This window comes from Balaenoptera acutorostrata, chromosome 19 (assembly GCF_949987535.1).
Source record: "Balaenoptera acutorostrata chromosome 19, mBalAcu1.1, whole genome shotgun sequence".
NCBI lineage: Eukaryota > Metazoa > Chordata > Mammalia > Artiodactyla > Balaenopteridae > Balaenoptera > Balaenoptera acutorostrata.
This window is the reverse complement of record NC_080082.1, coordinates 60,655,719-60,678,062: the sequence shown is the minus strand read 5'-3', so window position 1 is coordinate 60,678,062 and position 22,344 is coordinate 60,655,719. Positions and strand designations below refer to the sequence as shown.

Sequence of the window (22,344 nt, the reverse complement as noted above, 5' to 3'; positions counted from 1 at the left end):
TGGAGTACCTTTTGCTCCTCTCCTGCAGCATTACCCCTGATGCTGAATTTTAGGAATAGCCTAAAGGCCCAACATCAAGGGAAATCGTTCTATAAATTCTGGTTCAGGCATATAAGAGCGCGCCCTGCAGCCAGTCAAATTGGCCATGTTGAGGAACATTCAATGACAAGGAGAGATACTCATGTGAAATAAAATTCACATTTTATGGTAAGACAAGAAAAATTTAAACATAAAAAAATTCTTCTCTGCCCTTTGGCCTCCTCTCTCCCCGCACTGTGCATTGTGTATCTGCATTGGGCATCGACTAAACCTCCCCCATCAGCAGAAATACCAGCTCAACCATCAAGAGCGACATTCTCCCAGCATCAACAAGGCAACTCCTTAAAAGATAGCATTCCTTCTTGATCTTGTAAGGCGTCACATGACCTACCATGATGGTGACATTTAGATCCAGATTACGTAAACTGTCAATAATACAACATTTGATGTAAAGCCCTCTGTCTCAAAAAACTTGTATAACTGTGCCTTGATTTCTTTTTTTTTTTTAATTTATTTATTTACTTATTTATTTATGGCTGTGTTGGGTCTTCGTTTCTGTGCGAGGGCTTTCTCTAGTTGCGGCGAGCGGGGGCCACTCTTCATCGCGGTGCGCGGGCCTCTCACTATCGCGGCCTCTCTTGTTGTGGGGCACAGGCTCCAGACGCGCAGGCTCAGTAACTGTGGCTCACGGGCCCAGCTGCTCCGCGGCATGTGGGATCCTCCCAGACCAGGGCTCGAACCCGTGTCCCCTGCATTGGCAGGCAGATTCCCAACCACTGCGCCACCAGGGAAGCCCGACTGTGCCTTGATTTCTAACTGGCAGAACAGTTCTCAGAAATTTCTGAGATGCTCTTCCCAGGTTACAATCCTCAAATTTGGCTCAAATACAATTTTCCATTTATTTTCTTAGATCGACTGATTAATTTTTTTGTTGACACACGATACTTTGGGGGGGGGGCGGGGTGGAAGCAACCTCAGGAAGCTGGTCAAATGGGATGACAAAATTTGAAAACTGGGCACAGCACTGCCTAGTGTTAAAAAAGAAATAACAAGAACAGCAATCAAGCATTTGCTGCCCACTATAGTAAACCAAGAATTAATTGCAGTATCAAACCCTTCCAGAAACATGAACTTTATTTTTTATCTATTTATATTTTTTGGCTGCACCGTGTGGCATGCAGGATCTTAGTTCCCCGATTAGGGATCGAACCCGTCCTCCCTGCAGTCTTAACCACTGGACCGCCAGGGAAGTCCCTCAGAAATATGAACTTTAAACAGTCAAGCTGAATTTTCCTGATTAACACTAATGAGGTCATCTGCATGATAAAAGTCCCTACCTTTCCCTTTCCTTGAAAGATGGCCTGGCCCCAAATAACCCTATCTTTTCTTTTGTTAATACTTTCTTACCCCACCCTCCTTCCCTATAAAAGCCTTTTGGTTTGTGCTGCTCATGCGCAAAGCCCCCTTCTAGTTGCTAGATGGGATGCTGCCTGATTCATGAGTCATTGAATGAAGCCAATTAGTTCTTCAAATTTCCTCAGTAGAATTTTGTTTTTTTTAAGAGATTGGTGGCAGCGACAGGATCCAAAGGGAACTTGTTCTTTAGTAAAACATACAGAGGTTTGACCATAAGAGAGAAATTTGGAATCCAATTTTAGTAATAACCAGCTAGCCCAAGAAAACTGCAGAGTTGGTACTTAGTTTTGGGTTTGGGGAAACTTAGATCATCACGAAACCTATCTGGATCTAGGTGTAGCCCTCGTTCTGAGAGCAGATGCCCTAAATGTCAAACCTGGGTTTGTGCAAACTGCAGTTTTTCTTTGGCAACCTTACGTCCCTTTAAGGCTAACAGCTTTAGGAAGTGGATGCTGTCTTCCTGTAAAGAGGCTTCAGGAGAGCAAAGAAGCAAGTCACCCACATATTGCAGCAAAGTAGACCCCTTAGGGAACTTTATATCATCCAGATCAGCCTTCGGGATTTGTGAGAAATAATGACTCTCAGTAAACCCCTGAAGCATTACGTCCAGGCGAATTTTTTTCTTCCCCAGTGAAGACAAAGAGGTATGCACTAGATTCATTAACTGGAATATACTAAGGATCGCACTTCATAAAACAATTACAGTAAAGAATGTACTTCCAGTGGGAGTGGGTGCCCACAACATATGGGGTTAGGAATAACAGTGTCAAGGGATAACAATGTTGTTTATTCCTTGAAGATCCTGGACAAACCTCCATCCTCAGCCCTTAGGTAGTGGCAAAACAGGAGTGTTACAGGGGGCTGGTAAAGGGATAATGAGGCTTTGAGCCTTGTAATCTTCTATTATGGTCTTTAAGCCTTGAAGGGCTTCTTGACTTATAGGATACTGATTAATTCTGCAAAGTGATTTTCAGGGATCTATTTGAATTTTGCTGGGAGATGTGCTGTGACTTTTGCCAATATCAGTTGCAGATTTTGCCCATAAGGAGGGTGGTACCTGATTCAATAGACAAACGACCAGTGTTTCCAGAATCAGCATTAGTACTGCCAGAGCTGGAACAAATACAAGATATCAGAGTGTCATTTAATTCACCTGGTTGGCTGCTGTGATGACTACTGTCAAATTCTAGAATTATTTCCCCCTTTTGGGAGAAAGATATTACAGCATGATACTTTTTCAGGGAGTCTCAGCCTAATAAATGGATAGAGGTGGAAAAGCTAGGGAGAAAAGGGTGAGTATCTTTCAAACGGCCTAAACAGAAGGGAACAGGTTCAAAGGCAGGAATTTCTGGAGGTTTCTTAGAGATCCCCACGATTTGAATTGTTTTAGTACTCTGAGGCAGGGCTGGGTTTTTTTGTTTGTTTGTTTTTTGTTTTTGTTTTTTGTTTGTTTTTTTTTTAACTTTGTTCTCATAGAATTTTTTTTTTTTAATTTATATTTGGCTGTGTTGGGTCTTCGTTTCTGTGCGAGGGCTTTGTCCAGTTGCGGCGAGCGGGGGCCACTCTTCATCGCGGTGCGCAGGCCTCTCACTATCGCGGCCTCTCTCGTTGCGGAGCACAGGCTCCAGATGCGCAGGCTCAGTAGTTGTGGTGCACGGGCTTAGTTGCTCCGCGGCATGTGGGATCTTCCCAGACCAGGGCTCGAACCCGTGTCCCCTGCATTGGCAGGCAGGCTCTCAACCACTGCGCCACCTGGGAAGCCCCAGGGCTGTTTTATAGTAGTGGGGATGAGCACCGAGAGTGTGTCTCCAGTGTCAATTAGGACCAGAGAGATTTATTCCCAATCTGGAGAAATGTTTCTCCAAACCAATTAATAGGGAGAATTGGGGAGAGCCCCTGAAGTTCCTCAGAGCCCCGTCATTGAGAACTGGGAGGACCATGGCAAGGCTGATTAGAGGTTAAGCCCTTTAATTTACAACAGTCCTTTCCAATGTCCTGGTTCTTTGCAGTAATAGCAGACACTAGGAGGGTTTTGCTTTCTTTGAGGGGTCTTCAATAGCTGGAGTTGAAGACTAAGAATTTTGTTGGTCTTGGGACTTCCCTGGTGGCGCGGTGGTTAAGAATCCACCTGCCAATGCAGGGGACGCGGGTTCGATCCCTGGTCCGGGAAGATCCCACATGCCGGGGAGCAACTAAGCCCGTGCACCACAACTACTGAGCCTGCGCTCTAGAGCCTGCGAGCCACAACTACTGAGCCTGCGCTGTAGAGCCTGCGAGCCACAACTACTGAAGCCCGCGCACCTAGAGCCCGTGCTCCGCAACAAGAGAAGCCACCGCCATGAGAAGCCCGCGCACTGCAAGGAAGAGTAGCCCCCGCTCGCCACAACTAGAGAAAGCCCGCGCGGTAACGAAGACCCAACACAGCCAAAAATTAATTAACTAAAAAAAAAAAAAAAGAAAGAAACAAAGAAAGGAAACCTCGCTGGGGAAGGATGCTCACTGATGCAGAAAATGTTCACAACTTGATGCTAAGTTAGAAACGCATAATGCAAACCTGCATCTGATAGGACCATGCTGTGAAAAGCACAGGTTAGTTAATTGATATGGACATAATATTACAGTGTGTATGTATGTGTTTTCCACAGCTGTATGTGTAGACACACACACTATATATACAGATATATATATACATATATCTGTGCAAAAATTGTAGAAACTCTTAACTATCAACAGTGCTATTTCAATTTCCTTTTTCTCACTTTATGCTCTGAAGTTCTTTTTTCTTCACAAAGCATGTAAATTGTTTTTATATTTAGAATGAGAACCAATAAAATTAAAACAACTAAGGTTTGTTGAGATCCCTGTAATGCCATTTCTGCAATTGTTTTCTTGAGCTCTCTTCATGGAAGTGTCCAAAACTACCTAATTTGTTCATCCCCAGGGCGGTTAGAGTAGAAAGAAGGAAGAAAGGAAGGAAGGAAGGTGGGAGGGAAGAGAGGAAGGAAAAGAAGGACAAAGGAAGGAAAGAAGGAGGGAGGGAGGGAGAAGGAAACAGAGAGAGAAAGCGGGACTGTTTCCTGGCCACCTCTGGGGAAGTGTGCAGGGCCAGCTCAGCCCCTGTGGCCATCACTGCTCTTAGGAAGCACTCGATTGTTTGCATGTTCACAAAGCAGTTAGGACAGTGCCTGGATACAAGGCCGTCCCTGGACCCACTGCTTGAGACCCCTTGTGTTACCGGATCCTCTAGCCTTCATCTCCTCATCTGTATCTCTCTTGTCCCTGAGTCACTGACTCATTTACCCCCTTTTTCCAGTAAAAATCAGAAGTCCTCAAGGGATGTTATTTCCTGCACACACATGGCCATGGGGTCTGCTGGTTGCTTGACCCCGTGGCCAGTGAGGAAGAGACCCTCAGAATCAGGCAGGGGGTTAAATCCCAGCCCTGCCTTGAGTAGCTGAGTGACCCTGAGGCAGCCGCGTAACCTCTGTGAGGCTGTTTCCTCATCTACATGAAGGGGTTACACTGCGTTTTACAGGATCCTGCAGGGCACCAGGCACAGAGTCTCACACAGGCCCGGTGCTCGGCAAATAGCCCGCGAAGCCATACGTGCGTCTGATGGTTTTTTTAGAAGAAAGCTACTGTCAGACTCCAGCGCCCAGCTGGGACCCAGCGAGGGCACCGGTGGTCTTCCGCACCCTAGTTCATTCCCCTGCCTGACTCAGAAGTGAGAACCGCCTCCTGGAATTTTGAATTAATCCCCCGTCTCAACTGGGGGTGAGGTTGAGGTGGGGGCAGGTGGGGAGGGAGAGTGATGAATTCTACTGTTCAAACCCGGAGGGCCTCCTGGGTGGGGCTGGACAGTGGCCAAGTCACGTCATTTTAATAGGGACCTTCCTCTTGGAGGAGGGCTGAGGTTTTTACCCAGGAAGCGCAGGGAACAGAGAAGGAACAGAGTGGGCGGGGTTTTCTGCCTGTCACTGCCTGGAGCCGCCCACCGAGGAAGGGTCACCCCAGGATCGCAGCTGCTGGTCCCAGGAAAAGTTGGGATGGTTGTATGTACAGTGATTCTGGGAGGAGAAGGGAACAGGGACCATAGTCCTCGTCAGCAGAGAATCAGGACTGTGAGGTGCCCTGAGAAGTTCTTCCAGATGTAAATTGTCAAGATTTGAGACGGGTACAGGCTGCCCCAGTCACAGGCTCCCAGCTCCCTCGCCTGTGTAGACAGATTGGAAAGAGACGCGTGCTATTGCATCTCAGTGCCATTTCTATATGTTCTGCTCACACATCCCCCCGCCCCCCAATCCTTTTTTTGTGGTCTCTGTGCTCACTTATTTAACCACCATATCTATGCATTACAGATATTTCCAAAATCACCTCATCTGAATAATAGAAAACTAAATACATCCTGTGTTAACCACTGCATATACCCATTGACAGAGGTGGGCACGTGTACTATTTCTATATCTACACTTGTATCTCCATAAAAATATCAAATCACTCTGTTGCACACCTGAAACTAATACAATATTGTAAGTCAACTCTACTTCAATAAAAATAAATAAATTTAAATTTCTTTTTTTCATTGAAGGTAAATTTATATACAGTGAAATGCATAAATCTGACATGTATAATTCAATGAGTTTTGATAAATACATACACTCATGTAACTACTGTCCCAATCAAAATATAGAATATTTCTAGCATCCCAGAAGGTTTCCTTGTGTGCCGTTTAAGTTAATACCTACCCCCCCCCCAACAGAGGCAGCTACTGTTGTGAATTATATAGATTCTATATACTGTTACTATAGATTAATTTTGCCTATTCCTGAACTTCATATAAGTAGAATTGTCGAGTATGTATTCTTTTGCATCTTTCAGAAACGAGTATGTATTCAAAACTCATTTTGTATTCAACATGTATTCACCATGTATTCAAAATTCATTCATCTTGTTACATGTGTCAATTGTTCACTTTTTATTTTGAGTACTAGTTCTCTGTTGTATGGACATACCACACTTTGGTTATCCATTCTCTTGGGGTATTTGGGCTGTTTCCACATTTGGCCATTATGAATAATGCTGCTGTAAACATTCATATACAAGTGTTTGTGTGGATGTTTGCTTTTATGCTTCTTGAGTAAATCTCTAGGAGTGGAGTTGCTAGGTCATGGAGTGGATGTATTATGCTTAACTGTACATGAAACTGCCACAACATTTTCCAGAGCAGTTGTACTATTTACATTCCCCCCGGAAATGTATGAGTTCCAGTTCCTCCACATCCTCTCCAACATTTGGTGTGCTCAGGTTTTAAAATTTTAGCCACTGTAGCAGATGTGATAGGGCATCTATTGTAATTTTAATTTTCATTTCCCTGGCACCCAATGGTATTTTCCTGTGCTTATTGGCCATTTGGATCTCTTCTCTTACACAATATATGAACGAGTTCTTTTTCCCATTTTAAAAATTCGTTTGTCATCGGTGTAAAAAACAAAATTCAGCGGAGCACATTTATGTATCTAATTGGCTTTATTAGTCAGTGCATGAATCGGGCAGCATCCCACTTAGCAAGTAGAAAGATGCTCCAAGGAGCTGTACAGAATGGAAGGCTGTTATAGGCAGAAGGGGGCAGGGACAAGGAAAGAACGAATTACCCATCTTGCTTTGGGAGATAAAGATGAATATGGGATATTATCTCACTAGTGCTGACCAGGAAATTCCAGATTGACTGGTTAAAGGTCACATTCCTGGGAGGCTGAAACTGCAATTAGGTTAGGTATCAAGTATTGCTTGCTGACATGGTGCTTAGCACATATGACTCCATTCGGGGCCTGCTACATCTTTTTTTAAACATTGGTTTATTAACTGGTAAGAATTCTTTATATATTTAAGTTCAACCTGTCTTTCAGGGATCTATCTGTCTACCTATCTATCTATATAGACAGATATATAGATTTGATTTTCTCCCAACTTATAGCTTACCTTTTATTTTCTTAATTCTGTCTTTGATGAACAGAAGTGTTTAATGAGGTCTAATTTAAATATATATTTTTTAAGCTTAGTATTTTGGATGTCCTTTAAGAAATCTTTGCATATCCATAGATATTCTTCTAAGTTTCCTTCTAGATCAATGCTGTCCTATAGAAATAGAATGCAAGCCACATACGTAATTTAAAAAGTTTTACTAGCCACCGTAAAAAATTAACTTGGTGAAATTACTTTTAATCATATTATATTTAACCCAACAGATCTAAAATATTATCATTTAAACATAGACTTGTCAACTGAAAAAAAATGCACAGCGTGAGAGTTGTGAGTTAAGTTTTATTTTGGGCAAAATGAGGACTATAGCCTAGGAGAAAGCATTTTAGAAAGCTCTGAGAAACTGCTCCCAAGAGGTATGAGGGAAGGTGAGTTTATATGTGATTTTGGTGAAGGGAGAGTACATGCAGTCAAGCACATATTTTTTTGCAGAAGGTTTCTGCTAGTCTCGTGAAGATTACTCCTAGTCACGAGGAGCAGACGTCACCCTGAAGGATTTTAGTGCTTTTCTAGATACGAGGAGATGCAAGAATTGGGCTCATAAAATTTTCTCCTGAAAATATCTAACTATCTGAAGACCTGTTCTGCCAGTTTTTCCCAGAGCACAGAGTGCCTCATTTCTGCTCTCCACACTGAGCTCCTTTCAGGGGGTGTTGAAGGTCACCAGCAGCAGTGGCTCATAATTTGACATTTGTAGAGGTAGATGGCAAGGGCCAATTTGTAGGTGACAGAATCAATATTAAAAATTATTAATGAGGTATTTTATCTTCCTGTTTTGCATACTAAGGTTAGCACGTTTCAAGTGCTCAATAGCCATGTGTGACTCGTGGCCGCCATATTGGACAGCACAGCTGTAGAAGCGTCATAGGTTTCACTCTTACTTTTAGGCTTATGATTCATCTTAGACTAAATTTTTTCTGTGCGATGTGACAAGGGGGTCAGGTTTATTTTTTCCAAACCTTGATCCACTTGTTTTACCACCATTTGTTAAAAAATCTTTCCTTTCTCAGTCGGATAGACACGGTGCTGTTCAATTGACCATGTATGTATGTATGCACGTGTGTACGTATGTATGTGTGGGACTATTTATGGATTCTGTTCCATACCACACTCTTGTTTACTCTAGCTTTATAATAACATCTGATTTCTCCAACTGTGTTCTTCTTTTTCAAGATTGTTTTGCTATTCTAGGTTCTTTACATTTCCATATAAACTTTAGAATCCACTTGTCAATTTGTGTGTGTATATAATTTATATCACATATACTTATACATACATATATACACAGTTATAAATATACATATGTATACATATACACCCATATACATGTCTGTTGACTGGGATTACTTTAAATCAATATGGAGAAAACTGACATCTTTCCAATCCATAAACATGATATATTTTTTCATTCATTTGAATCGTCTTTAATTTCTCTCAGCAATGTTCTGTGTTTTTCAGTGTGGAAGTATTGCATATATATATTTTTAAAGCTGTTCCTTTATGTTTTTTGGTGCTATCATAAATGGGCTGGGGTCCACTTTTAGGACCAAGTTGATCTGCACCGAGGGTGGAAAACTTTACAGGAGTAAAATCCTATCAGAGCACCTGGCACCAAGTGTTTGCTGAACACAGGCTGGATCCCTGAGCTTTGAACAGAAAGGTCCTACTGGGAATTTCTCCTGACTCTGGAGAAGACCAGCATTAGACCTCAGTCCCTGCATGTTAGGTCCCTCCTGGAAATGCCCACCCACCTGGCCTTCACCTGCCTCTGTCTTTGAAAGCTGAACTCAAGAGGTGGCTTTAGTGCCTCATCCAGTTCTTTGATTTCTTTCCACCAAGGCTACTTTATGAAGTGATTGCTGTGATAGATTCCTTTCTTCGCTTTGGTGCTATAGGTGAATTTTGGGATCATGTTGTTTCATTCATCAGATGGTCGTGTGATCACTTGGGAACCTTCCTCAGTCATTTGGTTTGTCTCTCTAAGGGGGGAGATCATGAGATACTGCTTGACCCCCATCTCAACCCAGAAGCCCACCTCTTGCTCCCATTAACTTGTCCACCCTCAGTGCAGATCAACTTGACCAGATCTCTCAAAATTGGATCATATGAAGCAGCAACCATTTTGCTTTTAGGAACTTATCCCACAGACATACACACACACATGAAAGTAGACACAGGGTTATTCCTTGCAGTGTTTCTGTTAGTAGATTAAATGAATGCCATGATTTTCCGCTAACAGACAAAATCAGAATGCATCCATGTGATGGAATGCTCCACAGTCATGGAGAAGAAGGAGGGCAGTCTTACTACTGGTATCCGTGACCTATTATCTTTTAGGTGAAAAAACCAAGGCTCAGAGCAGCATAGGGACACTGGTTAGTTCCCGCGAGGGGACCGTGCATCTGAGGACAGACTCTGCTGAGCATTTGGCATGTTGCGTGCTCAAAGGTACTTAAATAAACAATTGTTAGGGAAAGCAAAAGGAGGAGGCAGGAGAAGTCATCAGGACAAGGATGATGAGGGGCTTTGAGAGGTGGACCCTGCCATGTGGATGTTGCCCTGCTCTGGGGGAGCCGAGGAGAGAGTGGACACATCTGAGGGGAGTGAGGGGCCGGGGGGACAGCTGGGCACAGTGGCCATGGGGGCTGAGGAGGGGGGCGCCACTGGGTTCACCTACAAGGGGGTCTCTGGTCACTAGAGTGGGTCCAGGATGAGTCAGGGGCCCAGCCCAGCCCTGAGCAGGAAGCAGCTCTGCTCCCTACAGCCAGGCAGGGGGCTCCTTCCTACGTGTGCTGTTTCCTCAGAAGACAGTCATGGTCAAGTTCATGGACAGTCTGGGACGGAAAGACATAGTGGATCCATGTCAATGGTGAGGCCTTGGTGGATATGGGCCCCGTGTCCCCAGAAGCTGCATAAATGGGGAGAGGGTGGGGGTGGGCATCCTCCTCACCCCTTCCCAGACTGGATTCCGGGACCTGTTGCCCAAGGCCCTGACAGCCCCTTCCCCGCTGCCCTCAGGACCCCGTCCGTCAGGGGCTCAGGCGTCCTGGCCCAGCTCTCACAGTTGAGGCAGACAGTCCTCGTTGTGGTCACTTCGGCTCTGGGCAAGGTCACCTGACAGGTGAGGTTGGTGCTGTGGTCCTGGGGCTGTGGGGTGAGGGTGAGCACTGAGGAGAGGTGGGTCCTCGGGCCCAGGGAGGTGAGGGCAGCTGGTGTCCAAGACAAGATTGGGGGCATGTCCCACACATAAGCCCAGGGCACAGAGCAGGTCAGGTTCCCGGGGTGGCCAGACTCCAGGGTCCCAGAAATGAGGATGTCGGGCATGGGGGTCAGGGCTGATGAGGAGAGGGAGAGACAGGGGGATTAAGAAGGTTAGAGGTGCAGCCCTGAGAGAAGCGTCAGGCTTGGGTCCAGCTCCTCCCTCTGAGCCCCCACCTGCTTTACCCCACCCCCCATCCCGGGAGGAGTGTCTCATCCCAGCCCTACCCAGGGACCTCTAAGGCCTTCCCCTGTGACCTCTCCTGGATCCTACTCCTTATCCGTCACATACAAGGAGAACAGGTTAGACATGTAATTGCATTTCATTCTTCCTCTCTCTATCCTAAAAAAAGTATTTTCCATTGTCCCTCCTCCTGTCATCTCTGATGTCCAGCAGTTGGTCTGGGGGTCCCCAAGGAGGAGGATTCAGCCCTTGAGTTTCCTCCTGTAGCTTATGATCTGGACTGTGTGTGGCCACTGGAGCTTCCCAGTCTGTATCTTGGAACCAGTAGCCATGAACTGGGGTAGAGTCAGTCTAGCAGCTCCTGGGATAGGAGAAGGAGCAGGGCACATGGACACACAGGCCCTCCTGCAGCCCCTGCACTTGCAGCATGTAATCCCTCCTGGACTCCCTCTGGCCCTCGGCCCCCTCCCTCTACCACAGCAGGGCCAGCGGCAGCGGCAGAAGCTTGTCTGGGGTTGACAGTGCCAGGGGCCCCCAGGGAAAGTCTGTTTCTCAGGGTTCATCTTTCAGGAACCAAACGTTGCAAGATTTACAGGAGGCCCCAGCAGGAAGATGTGGGTGAGGTCAGAACAGTGAGCCTCTTCAGAGGAGGAACTTCACAGCCAAAGACTGTTGGCACTAGGGGAGCCCTTAGAGATCAACCACCCACCACCCCACGTCCACTCCTGGGGACACTGGACCAGGGAAGGTGAGAGACTTGCCCAAATTCACACCCCATGCTGGGCCTGAGCTCCATTTCCTGCCTCCCTGTCAATGCCCTTCCCCTCAGGGGTCATTTTCTGCAATGTGAAAGTTGGTCCCTTCTGGCCAGACCCCTTGAGTCGCAGGGTGTAGTTTGTGGAGGTCGGTCCAGCCGGGGTGGGACGTAGGGACATGGCGGGTGGAGGGTGAGGAGGTTTACTGTCCTCCCTCCCTCAGTGTCCAGGTGATGGGCATCCCCTCCCTGCTCATGAGGCCACACACCGGGCCCAGACACTGTCCCTTGAGCCACTGTCCCGTGGGGAGACAACAGATGTCCCAGCACCCGGAGCTGTGATGCGGGATGCACGGGGGGTAGGGTGTCGCCATCCCCACAGGGTTGGAAGTTGAGTGTCAGGAGGACAGGGTAGAGGGGAATCTCGGGCAGTGGAGGTGAGGATTCTGTGTATTAACACACATGGAGGACTTGGAGGGGAGGTGGGCTTTCAGGATGCCTGGGAAACAGAGCATGGTTCTCTGTACGGATTTCGAAAGGGATGGGAAACTAGCCCATGTGGTGCGCCAGGATTATTTCTTCACTGCTGGTCTGTCTCATGACCACACTTCTCTTTGTTACTCCAGAGTGTGGTGGGGTCTGTCAGCCTCTGGGGGCTTTGCCCACGCAGGTTCTGCCCCCAGAAGTACAGGTGTGCAGGAGACCTGGAGCGAGGAAAACCAGCCTGGCGGTCGCCCACCCTCGGGGATGGTCAGGATTTCATGAGAGAAGAGACATGCACTGAATTGACAGAAGATTATTTTTAACTGTGTGGCTGGGGGCTGGGAGGAAGTGGTGGGAAGGCACGGCAAGTGGTGACTCCTCAGAGCCATGCTGGGTTTTTTTTGAAATATTATTGGGAAGAGATAGAAGACAACTTAGTGATTCATCACAAAACGAACACCCTCCAAGAAATAGAACGCTGCCAGCCCCCCAGGATCTCCCTCTTGTTTCTCCTCCCCATCCCCACACCCCACTCCTTCAATAAGCCCCTAGCCTCACTTTAATGCTATTTGGTTCCTTGCTTTTCTCTGTAGTTTTAACATCTGAGCATGCTGCCTTTAGTACTATGGCTTTGCACTTGTTTTTCTTAAGACTTGGTATAAAGAGAGAAAACTGCCATCTGTTTTCTTCCATTCAACTTCATGAATCTGCCCGTCCTATATCATCCCCTTCCTGGAACCATTACCCATAACCCGGGGTAGGGTCTGTGCTGGGATAATTGAGAAGGGAAGGTGCAGGGTCTAAGCATGCAGGGCACACGCACACCATCACCAACTCCTGCATTTTCAGCTGGTATCTCATCCTGCAGCCCCATCCCCCTCCTGCCCCCCCCCCCGTCCTGGCCAACTCACTCTCTCCTAGCAGGGGCAGTTACAGCATCTCTGTGCTCAGAGGGGCTGGGCTATGCCCAAACTATTTCCCATGGTCCCCAATTTGCAAAGAAAAGCAGAATAATTGGAGGAGAGACACAGGGAAGCCACAGAGAATCTTAACTGTGTGAAAGAGGAACTTATGACCACAGGACATCAGAGCTAGGAGGACTTTTAGCCCCACTTATTCAATTCGCAGAAGAAGACACTGAGGTCCAGAGTGGGCAAGTGAATTGTCCAAATCACACAGGAGCCCTGTCTCATGCACCATTGACTGCACAGGGAGACATTTCATCAATCTTTGCCCAGGGTTCATTGGCTGGGTGATAGGAAGTGTATGTTAATATGAGAAGGAAGAATTGTCAACTCTTACCATGAGGCGAGGGAAGAAATTTCAGGCATTCAACCATCCACACTGTGCCTTTCGGTTTCTAGTAAAGATTCAGCTCTTGCTCTGGAGGAAAGCAGCATCTGGTTGGGGGCCAGGTTACCTGACAATTTCAGTGCCATAGGGAAAATGCCTGTGATGGGGGAAACAAAGGCAGGGGATGGGTGGGGCTCTTGTTCTTCTGGGCTAGAAGGTGAGTTCTCAGAGAGGAGTAGGCCAGGTAGACATAGTAGGGACTTCCAGGCACTCACAGGGTATGTGAATTCTGCAGATGGTCCTGGACTCTCAGGTACTATGTTCTCAATCCCACTTACTCTCCCACTGCGCTGGGGATCCTTCACCAGCCACCAAGTTCTGTGCTCTGTTTGTGACCAATCCCACCTGTGCCCCAGCAAGGGGTCGGGCCTCTGCCCAAGACTTGCTCCTACGGATCCTGGGGATCCCTGGGAAAGGGCGATGCCACTGTCCGTGGTGCTGATTCAGAGTCGAGCGCTGACTCAAGATGTCTGTAGCTCTGGGGCAGAGGAGGGGGAGCTGATCACAAAGAACAGGGACCCCAGGTCTGTATTCAGGAGGGTCAATATGTCACATGTGCTGGAAAGGGCCCAGGTCTACCTGGGAGGAAGCGCTCCAGGGAAAGGAAGACCTCTGTTTCTCCTCCTTGACCTTCTGGCAACCCTCAGGAATGTCCTATGGACATTCAACAACATAGGCTGTTGACACCGGTCCAAGCTCAGGGAAGGTGAAAGCTTTGTGCTACCCTTTTACAGATATGGTCCCATTTCATTTTCTGAACACCCCTGACAGAAAGGGGTAATCCCCCCAACAGATAGAGGGTGCAGCTGACAGACGGATGAGTAGCTGTAGGTACTAGTCTCCAAAGACCACTCCAAACAATCCTACCCCTCCCTTATGCATACATGGTTATCCTTTTATTACATAATGGAATTTATTATGTCTTCCTCTCGAATCTGGATTGGGCCCATGACTGCTTTTACCAATAAAATGTGGAGAACAAGACGTCCTGAGATTTGTATGGCTCAGATATTAAGAAGGCCTGGCAGCTTCTGCTCCTGCCTCATGGACCCCTGGGTATCTGTGTAAGCAATCCAGGGGACTCTGATGGAAAGAGACGCTACTCAGAGAAACCCTGAGGGGTTAGACCTTCATCCCCAGCCCCAGCAACCGTTTCAGCATGACTGCCTGAAAGAGCCCAAGGCAAAACGAGAAGTGAAACTGCCCACCTGGTCTCTGGCCAATTCATAGCACCGTAAGATAGAATTAAAAGATTGTTTGGGCCATTGAGTTTTGGGGTGGTTTGCTGTGCAGCAATACATAACCAACATAGCAGCCCACACGAATTATAGCTAATAGGGGAAAAGTGAAATTGGAGGCTTACTCACCACCAATTTTCTCACGTACTGTATGTAAGTATGTATGTATGTACGTATGTATTTATTTGCTGCAATGCACGGCTTGCGGGATCTTAGTTAGTTCCCTGACCAGGGATGGAACACGGGCCATGGCAGTGAAAGCACCGAGTCCTAGCTACTGGACCGCCGGGGAATTCCCCCACATACTGTATTTAAAGGATGACTTTGAAGTGGTAACTTGAAGCCTTCAGTGAAGATAACCTGTGGAGGATTTGTGGGGCTGGCGAGCTCCAAGCAACAGGGTGGCGCTGCCCGTGGTGCTGAAATAGAACCAGGTCCTGAGCTCAAATATCGCCCAGCTCCAGGAGGGGTCTGATCCCTCAAGCACGGGATCCAAGACTCAGGCCGGGAAGGCAGCCATATAACCTGGAGTGGTGAAAAGATAAGGTCTTCTTCACAGAAAAGGATTGGGGGACAAGAAGACCCTCTTATCAGTGGGCTGGGTTTCTCTTCTTTTTCTCTCTGCTTCCTAGTTCATCCTCAGGGATGCTTCTGCATGTCTGCCTGTCCTAATTGCTTAAGGGAATAAAGGACAGTGAGTCTACAGGAAAGACCGTGGGGCCTAAGGTCGAGGACACTAATGGGGACCAGAGAGAGAAGGATTACAGGAGAGTATTGGGCCTTATGTAGAGAGACTGAGAAATGAAATGACAGGAGCTCATCAGGGAGGGACCGTCAGTTTCAGCAAGTAATTATAATAATAGTGAGAAGTATTCATAATCCTAATTAACTATTATATTTCAGGAAAAATGTTAAAATACGTTTTCTCATAAGACCTTACTAGGTATGATTTAAATAGAATGTTTAGATCTAGGTTTTGGAGGGACCAGCTGACTTTCCCTCATTCTTGAATGTTGATTGAACACCTACTCTATGCAAAGCACCATCCCACACATGAGGTTACATGGTGTCACGGTATGGTCTATAACACCATCAACAGCAGGTCCAGCTTCCCAGAGCCAAAGACATTTGATTACCATCTTGGTAGACTTCCTTCTTTTTTTTCTGGGCATTTGTTTTCTCTATTATATGTCCTATTGGAAGTATGATTTTATGTTGTTCTATTTTATTTTTCTGGGCAATTACCTAGTCTTCTAAATTCAATTCTCACTTTTTAAAAAAAATTATTTATTTATTTAGTTGCACCAGGTCTTAGATGTGGCAGGCAGGCTCCTTAGTTGTGGCATGCGAACTCTTATTTGAGGCACGCAGGTGGGATCTAGTTCCCTGACCAGGGATCGAACCCCGGCCCCCTGCATTGGGAACGCGAATTCTTAACCACTGCGCCACCAGGGAAGTCCCCTCACTGTCTTTTTAAAAAAGAGGAAATGTGCTATATTTAATAACTCTTTCAAATGAGGTTGGGCATTTATTTTGCTTCCACTTTATCTTGAGTGAAAGTGCTTTTCTTTTCTTTTCTTTTTTTTTTTTTGGCTGTGCCGCGCAGCATGTGGGATCCCAGTTCCCCGACCAGGGATCGAACCTGTGCCTCCTGCAGTGGAAGCGCAGAGTCTTAGCCTCTGGACCTCCAGGGGAAGTGCCCCAAAATGCTTTAAATTCACCACCTCTGGAGATTCATTTTACCAGTTCTTTCTAATTTGGCAACTGGAATAAACTTTCTAGAGCACAAACCACTCTTTGTAGGTGTTGTTAATTCAATTTGACTTCACATAAGCCCTTTAAGGCAAGTATTGCTATTATCATCCCCGTTCTACAGATGAGCAAACTGAGACAGTGCATGTAAAGTGCTAAGCACACTAATAACCTCTGCTTGAATTTTTTTCCCCCTGATGCCCTGGCTAGCAGTGATTGAGGCTCAGCTTCCAGAGTCCCTAACATCCACGTCAAGCTTTGTCACCTGTATTAACTATGTCTCTCTCACCCCCACCAGGCAGAGGGCTCAGAGGCCTGTGACTTCGCTTGTGTCACCAGAACCTAGCACAGGGCCAGCCTGGCACGAGGAGACCTCAGGAAATGACCATTCAACAAATGAACCAACGAGCCAGTGATGACAAGAACTGGCCCATGATGACCCTTGATGGTGACTTCATGGAGGCCATCTCATCTTAAACTAAGGTATCATGGGTCCCCTGTCACGAGGAAAACATGGCCTCCACAGTGCCTGTCAAGTCACTCGTGACATCACTCACCACAGACCCGCACACCCTGGGGCTGTGCACCTCTGTCTTGGGATCCCTGAGGCTCTGGTCCCTTCATCGTGAGGACCTTTGAGCCCTAGTTTTGGGGGCATCTGGTTTGGGGACCCTGGGTCTCAGTTTCTGAGGCCCAGGATCTCTGGTCTCCTGCGTCTAAGAGATCTGAATCTTTGGTCTTCTTTGGCCCCCCGATTTCAGTTTCGAGGGCCTGGGGGGATGAAGTCTCCAGGTCTCTGGGCTTTGGTTGGGGAGAGTTGTCTCTGGAGTCCTGGTTCTCTCGGCTGCTTTAAGTCTCAGGGGTCTGGGTCTCTGGAACTCCGAGTCTCTATGACACGGGGCCTAGGGACTAGTGAGTTTCAGGGATCTGAGTCTTTGGAACCCTCAGTCTCAGAAGTCGAGGGTCTAGGGCTGATGCGCAGAGAATTCAGCTTACACACACACTGCTCCCTCTCCCCACCCTACACGTCCACACGCACCATTACCACCCCTGCAGGCCATGCGTAGATCCATTCCGAACCCCCACCCTCTGGCTCTCTGCGCTGCGCATGCGCTGACTCCTTTTACACCCACGACCAAACCCCGCACTCCCACCTTCAATTCCCACCCGCAATCCCACCTCAAAGGGTAAAAATAATATGCTCTATAATCCCTCTAAAAGCCTATAATAATCCCACAAAAGCAGATAACCCGAATACAGCCATTTCGCCTTTTAAGCGTCCTGCACGGCAACATATTACTACCACAGCGAACAGTCCACGCCCCACGGCCCTTGCCCGTGCGCAGGCGCAGAAGGAAACAAGGCAGTGCATTTTGGGAGTGGTAGGCAGAGTGAAACAAGGGGCCGCAGGGGCTGCTGGGAGTTGAAGGCCGAGGGCCCAGTAACCACAGGTGCCTCGGGTGGAGCTGTTGCATGGGGTTCTGGGAGCCGTAGGCAAGACAGCCCCCAAGGCCTTGTGGTAGTCGTAGTCTCTGGAGCCACTTCCGCGCCGGAGCTCCGCGTGTTCGGCAGTCGGGACCATCCAGCACCGCGTTCTACTCAGGTATTTCCTCACCAGCTGGTCGGCTCGTGAGCGCCCGCTCTTTGTTGCGGTGCCGTGTGAGGGATGAGGGTCTCTCTGGGGGTGATGACACTCGCCTTTGATTTCCCAACGCTTGTATCCCAGAGGCCTTCTGACCGGGATCCCCACTTCGGGCACTGCGGTCCGGCCTGTCTCTTGCTCGCCCATCCCCTCCCCCAGGTTGGAATTCGACCATTTCCCTGCCCCCGCCTCCGACTGGGTACGTCCGGGAGGTCCCTACTCTGTCCTGGAACCTCTGTCTTGATAGAATGATGTTACACACTATCCGTCCTCCCGACAAGGCTGCGATACGGAGGCATCCCTGGGGTCTGGGTCTCGTCTTCGGGGCGCATTTATTATTCCCTCAGCCTACAGATCTTTCCTGAGCACCGACCCTGTCCCAAATCCCGTGCGAGGCAGGGGAAGTCAGTGGTGGCCGAAGCAGACCCTATCCCTGCCTTTAGTGAGCTCACAATACAACGGGGGAGACAGGCCTATCACCATGAAGGATACCGTCATGATCCGGTTGGGATGGGGGCATACATGGGGCTCTGGGAGCCCAGAGGAGGCGCCTGACCCAGCCTGGGGTCTATAAAGTCTTCGAGGGGAAGATGCTTAACAGACACTTCAAATCTGACATGTCCAAATGGAATTCTGGTCAGTGTCCCCGCTGACTAAATGGTCCCATCATCCTCCCAGGTGCTCAGGCCCAAACCTCCAAGTTATCCTTCTTTCCTCTTTCCTCATGACCGCACCCTCCACCCCAATCCAAGTCCTGTGCAAGTCCCGTGGACCCTACCTTCAAAATAGATACAAAATCCCACCTTTTCTTGTCATCTCCACTGCCAGCACCCCGGTCCAGGCCACCATCATCTCACTGACTATTGCCAATAGCCTCTTCCCTGGCCTCGCTGCCTCTGATCCTGCCTGCCACGGCCTGTTCCCCACACAGCAGCCAAAGGGAAACTTTTAAAACCTAAGTCAGATCGTATCCCTTCTTTGCGCAAAACCCTCCCATGGCTCCCATCTCTCTCTGAATAAAATTAAAACTGTATCATGACTTACGAGCCTCTGACAATCTGCACAGACTCACTGCCTGCCAGGGTCTTCCTCACTCAGGAGGTAGACCCCTAGGACCGAGTGACCATAGATTTAGGGGGAGAAGAGAGATGAGTCCAGGGTGACTTTATGTCTTGTCCTGGGGAGGAGCTGGGAGGAAGTGGCAGTCCTCTCAGGAGACAGGGGACAGCTGGGCAAGAACAGGTTTCTCCCTGTGGGGAGCAGGGTGATTGGTCAGTTTGGGCGCCTAGGATCCCAGAGGACCAACGGGGATCCTCAGTGGGGCATTTGGAGGACCAGCCCGATGGACATCATTATCCAGAGTCACCCACAAGGAAAATGAGCTGGGCAGGACCTGAGAAGCAAACCAGGAGAGCGAGGGAGAATCAAGTCAAAGCCGGGGGTGGGATGGGGTGGGGGTGGGGGAGCGATTTCAAGGGGGCGTTGCTCAGCTGTGACGGATGTGCCGAATGGGCATGGCCAGTGGGGTCCTGAGGGCTGTTTACTGGGCCCAGTGACAAGGAAGGGTACTCTGGGCAGAGGGAAGGGCAGTGCTAACACTTTCCTGGGCATGTGTTTCCGCGGTGTTGGAGAGTAGAGGCCCGAGTGGCTGAAGGGGAGTGGAATGTGCGGTCAGAGAAAAAGGGAGCCTCATCAGCCATAAGCTTTTACGAAAGTGAGATGAGATGCATGGGAGGATGCAGAGAAAATACTGGGCAGGATCCCACTGGCTCTTTTGTGGAGAATTGTGTGTGTAGAGGAGGGGAGGGTGGGGCAGGGAGACCGAGGAGGAGCCTCCTGCAGTAAGAGAGACATGGCTCAGCTCAGGCTAGGGTCGCAGTTGTGGACATGCTAAGGAGTGTTGGGCTTCTGGATCTGTTTTGAAGCTACGAACAGGATTCGCTCCATTCTGGTTGGGCATATGGGGTTCGAGGTCTGAGGAGGGTGCCCCAGGTGCATCTTCAGTGGCGCGTTTGGAGGAAAGGCTGGGACTTGACACTGCAGTTGGGAGTCACCCACAGGGAGAGTGGGAAGAAGGGTGAAGAAAGAGCAGTCATGGGTCCTGGACCACAAGGCTCCTGCCCTGAGTAGCTGGAAGGATGGAGCTGCCCTTTACCGCAAGAGAAGCAGGGTTGGGAAGGGGAATCAGGAATCTAGGTTTTGAGATGCCTGTCAGACGTGAGTTGCACTGGTCCTTAACTGGTGTTACAGGCAGTAAGCATACAAGTCACATAACATGATTCCACACATTGTGGTAAATCCTGGAAACAGGGTGACTACTGCACTCGTTCAGCCTGGAGATGATGGTGGCTTGGGGAGGAGGGACTCAGTCGGGTGGGTTTTTATGGGTTTCCCAAGCAGGTGGGTCCAAGGAGAGAGGGTTGGAATTTTTGGCTGGGTGGGGAGGGATGAGGTGGGGGGAACAGAAATGAGTCAAAACTGGGCTGATCCAGGTCTTGATAAGGCCACAGAAGCTTTCGGGGCATTCTGAGACCACAGCAATCCTGGAGGCCCACACCACGCCCCCTCCTGCCCCCAAAACAGAAGAAGCCCCAGTTGATCTCCTTGGAGGTACGACCCATGCTGCCTCTGTGTCTCCCTGGAGGAGATGACTGCCCTGCCTTTCAGAGGATACAATCGGGACCAATTCCTAGAGACAGTATCCCACCCCCACCAAAGTGAAATCCAGTTGGTCTTTTCTGTTCTTCCCCCTTCCCCTAACAGAGCTGCAGTTCCCTTGCCTCTCTCTGTTCTTAGATCACTGACCCCTCCCAAGCTCTCTGACCAGCCCTGGAAGCCCAGGTCAGTGATTACCACCCTGTCTTTCTGATCAGGGTTGTAAAAGGGCTGGCCTCCCTGGAGACTGTGAAACTGGTCCTTAAGAGGCACCTCCATCCCTCCAAACAGAATCCGACCTAATTCTGGGTGTAACTTGCCTGTCTCTCCCTCTCCCCTCCACCTCTCCCAACCAGCTCCTTCTCTTCTTGGTGTGTAATGGGTGTAATCCAAGAAGCCTTCCTGGAGGCACTAGCTTCCTTAAACTAGAATACAGTTGACCCTTGAACAACATGAGTTTGAACTGCGCTGGTTCCCTAATACTCTGATTTTTTTTTTTTTTTTCAATAAATACATACAGTACTACATCCTCCGCGGTTTGGTTGAATCCGCGGATGCGGAACCAGGAGGGCGGACTGTAAAGTTATGCGGATTTCGGCTGCGTCCCTGGCCCCCGTGTTGTTCAAGGGTCAACTGTATATGTGTAACCCTCCCTTACTCTGGAAAAGGCCTACTCGGCCTGCACTATTCCTGGCAGAGACACTACGCAAGCAGTCTCTGCAGGCAAGGACTCCCGCAATCCGGAATACACGTGTAACCCGCCTCCCCTCTCCACCCATCCAGGAGAAGCCGACCCCTCCCGCCTCGCCAGGAGCCCGCGATGCCCGCCCCGCAGTGCGCCTCCTGCCGCAAGGCGCGAGCCGCCCTCCGCCGTCCGCGCTCGGGCCAGGCGCTGTGCGGCACCTGCTTCTGCGCCGCCTTCGAGGCCGAGGTGCTGCACACGGTGGTGGCGGGCCGCCTGCTGCCGCCCGGCGCCGTGGTGGCCGTGGGCGCCTCGGGCGGCAAGGACTCCACTGTGCTGGCGCACGTGCTGCGCGAGCTGGCCCCGCGCCTCGCCATCTCGCTGCACCTCGTGGCCGTGGACGAGGGCATCGGCGGCTACCGGGACGCGGCGCTGGCGGCCGTGCGGCGGCAGGCAGCGCGCTGGGAGCTCCCGCTCACCGTCGTGGCCTACGCAGAGCTCTTCGGGGGCTGGACGATGGACGCCGTGGCCCGCAGCACGGCCGGCTCCGGCCGCAGCCGCTCCTGTTGCACCTTCTGTGGGGTGCTGCGCCGCCGGGCGCTAGAGGAAGGGGCGCGCCGCGTGGGAGCCACGCACGTCGTGACAGGTGAGCGCAGGCGCGGCACAGAGCGGCGCGGTGGGAGGAACGGGCGCATGCGCGGGCGAGGGGCGGACACTGCGAGGGGACTGAGGCGCATGCCCAAGAGGTGGTAATGGAGACTGTATATCCTAGGGGACAGAACCCAACAAAGAAAAGGGGATGTGCGCATGCTCCAGCATGGGGCTGGAGCCCACAGAAGGTTCATGCTG

The 22,344-nt window shown here is 49.2% G+C and overlaps 1 protein-coding gene and 1 pseudogene across 2 annotated transcripts in view; one reads left to right on the top strand and one right to left on the bottom strand.

The window, feature by feature from the left end:
* Positions 1-22,344, top strand: part of CTU1 (cytosolic thiouridylase subunit 1) — a 31,937-nt gene that overhangs the window by 6,222 nt on the left and 3,371 nt on the right. Inside the window, exons 3-4 of one of the 2 annotated variants that reach the window (XM_057533604.1) lie at positions 16,815-16,999; positions 21,597-22,141. In XM_057533604.1, the coding sequence (XP_057389587.1) occupies positions 16,962-16,999; positions 21,597-22,141 (583 nt within the window). In that variant the 5' untranslated portion in view covers positions 16,815-16,961. Of the gene's footprint in view, positions 1-16,814; positions 17,000-18,003; positions 18,120-21,596; positions 22,142-22,344 lie in introns of those variants that run through there. The other variant, XM_057533605.1, reaches the window with a different exon arrangement.
* On the bottom strand, positions 10,441-12,922 carry LOC102997317 (sialic acid-binding Ig-like lectin 8; annotated as a pseudogene).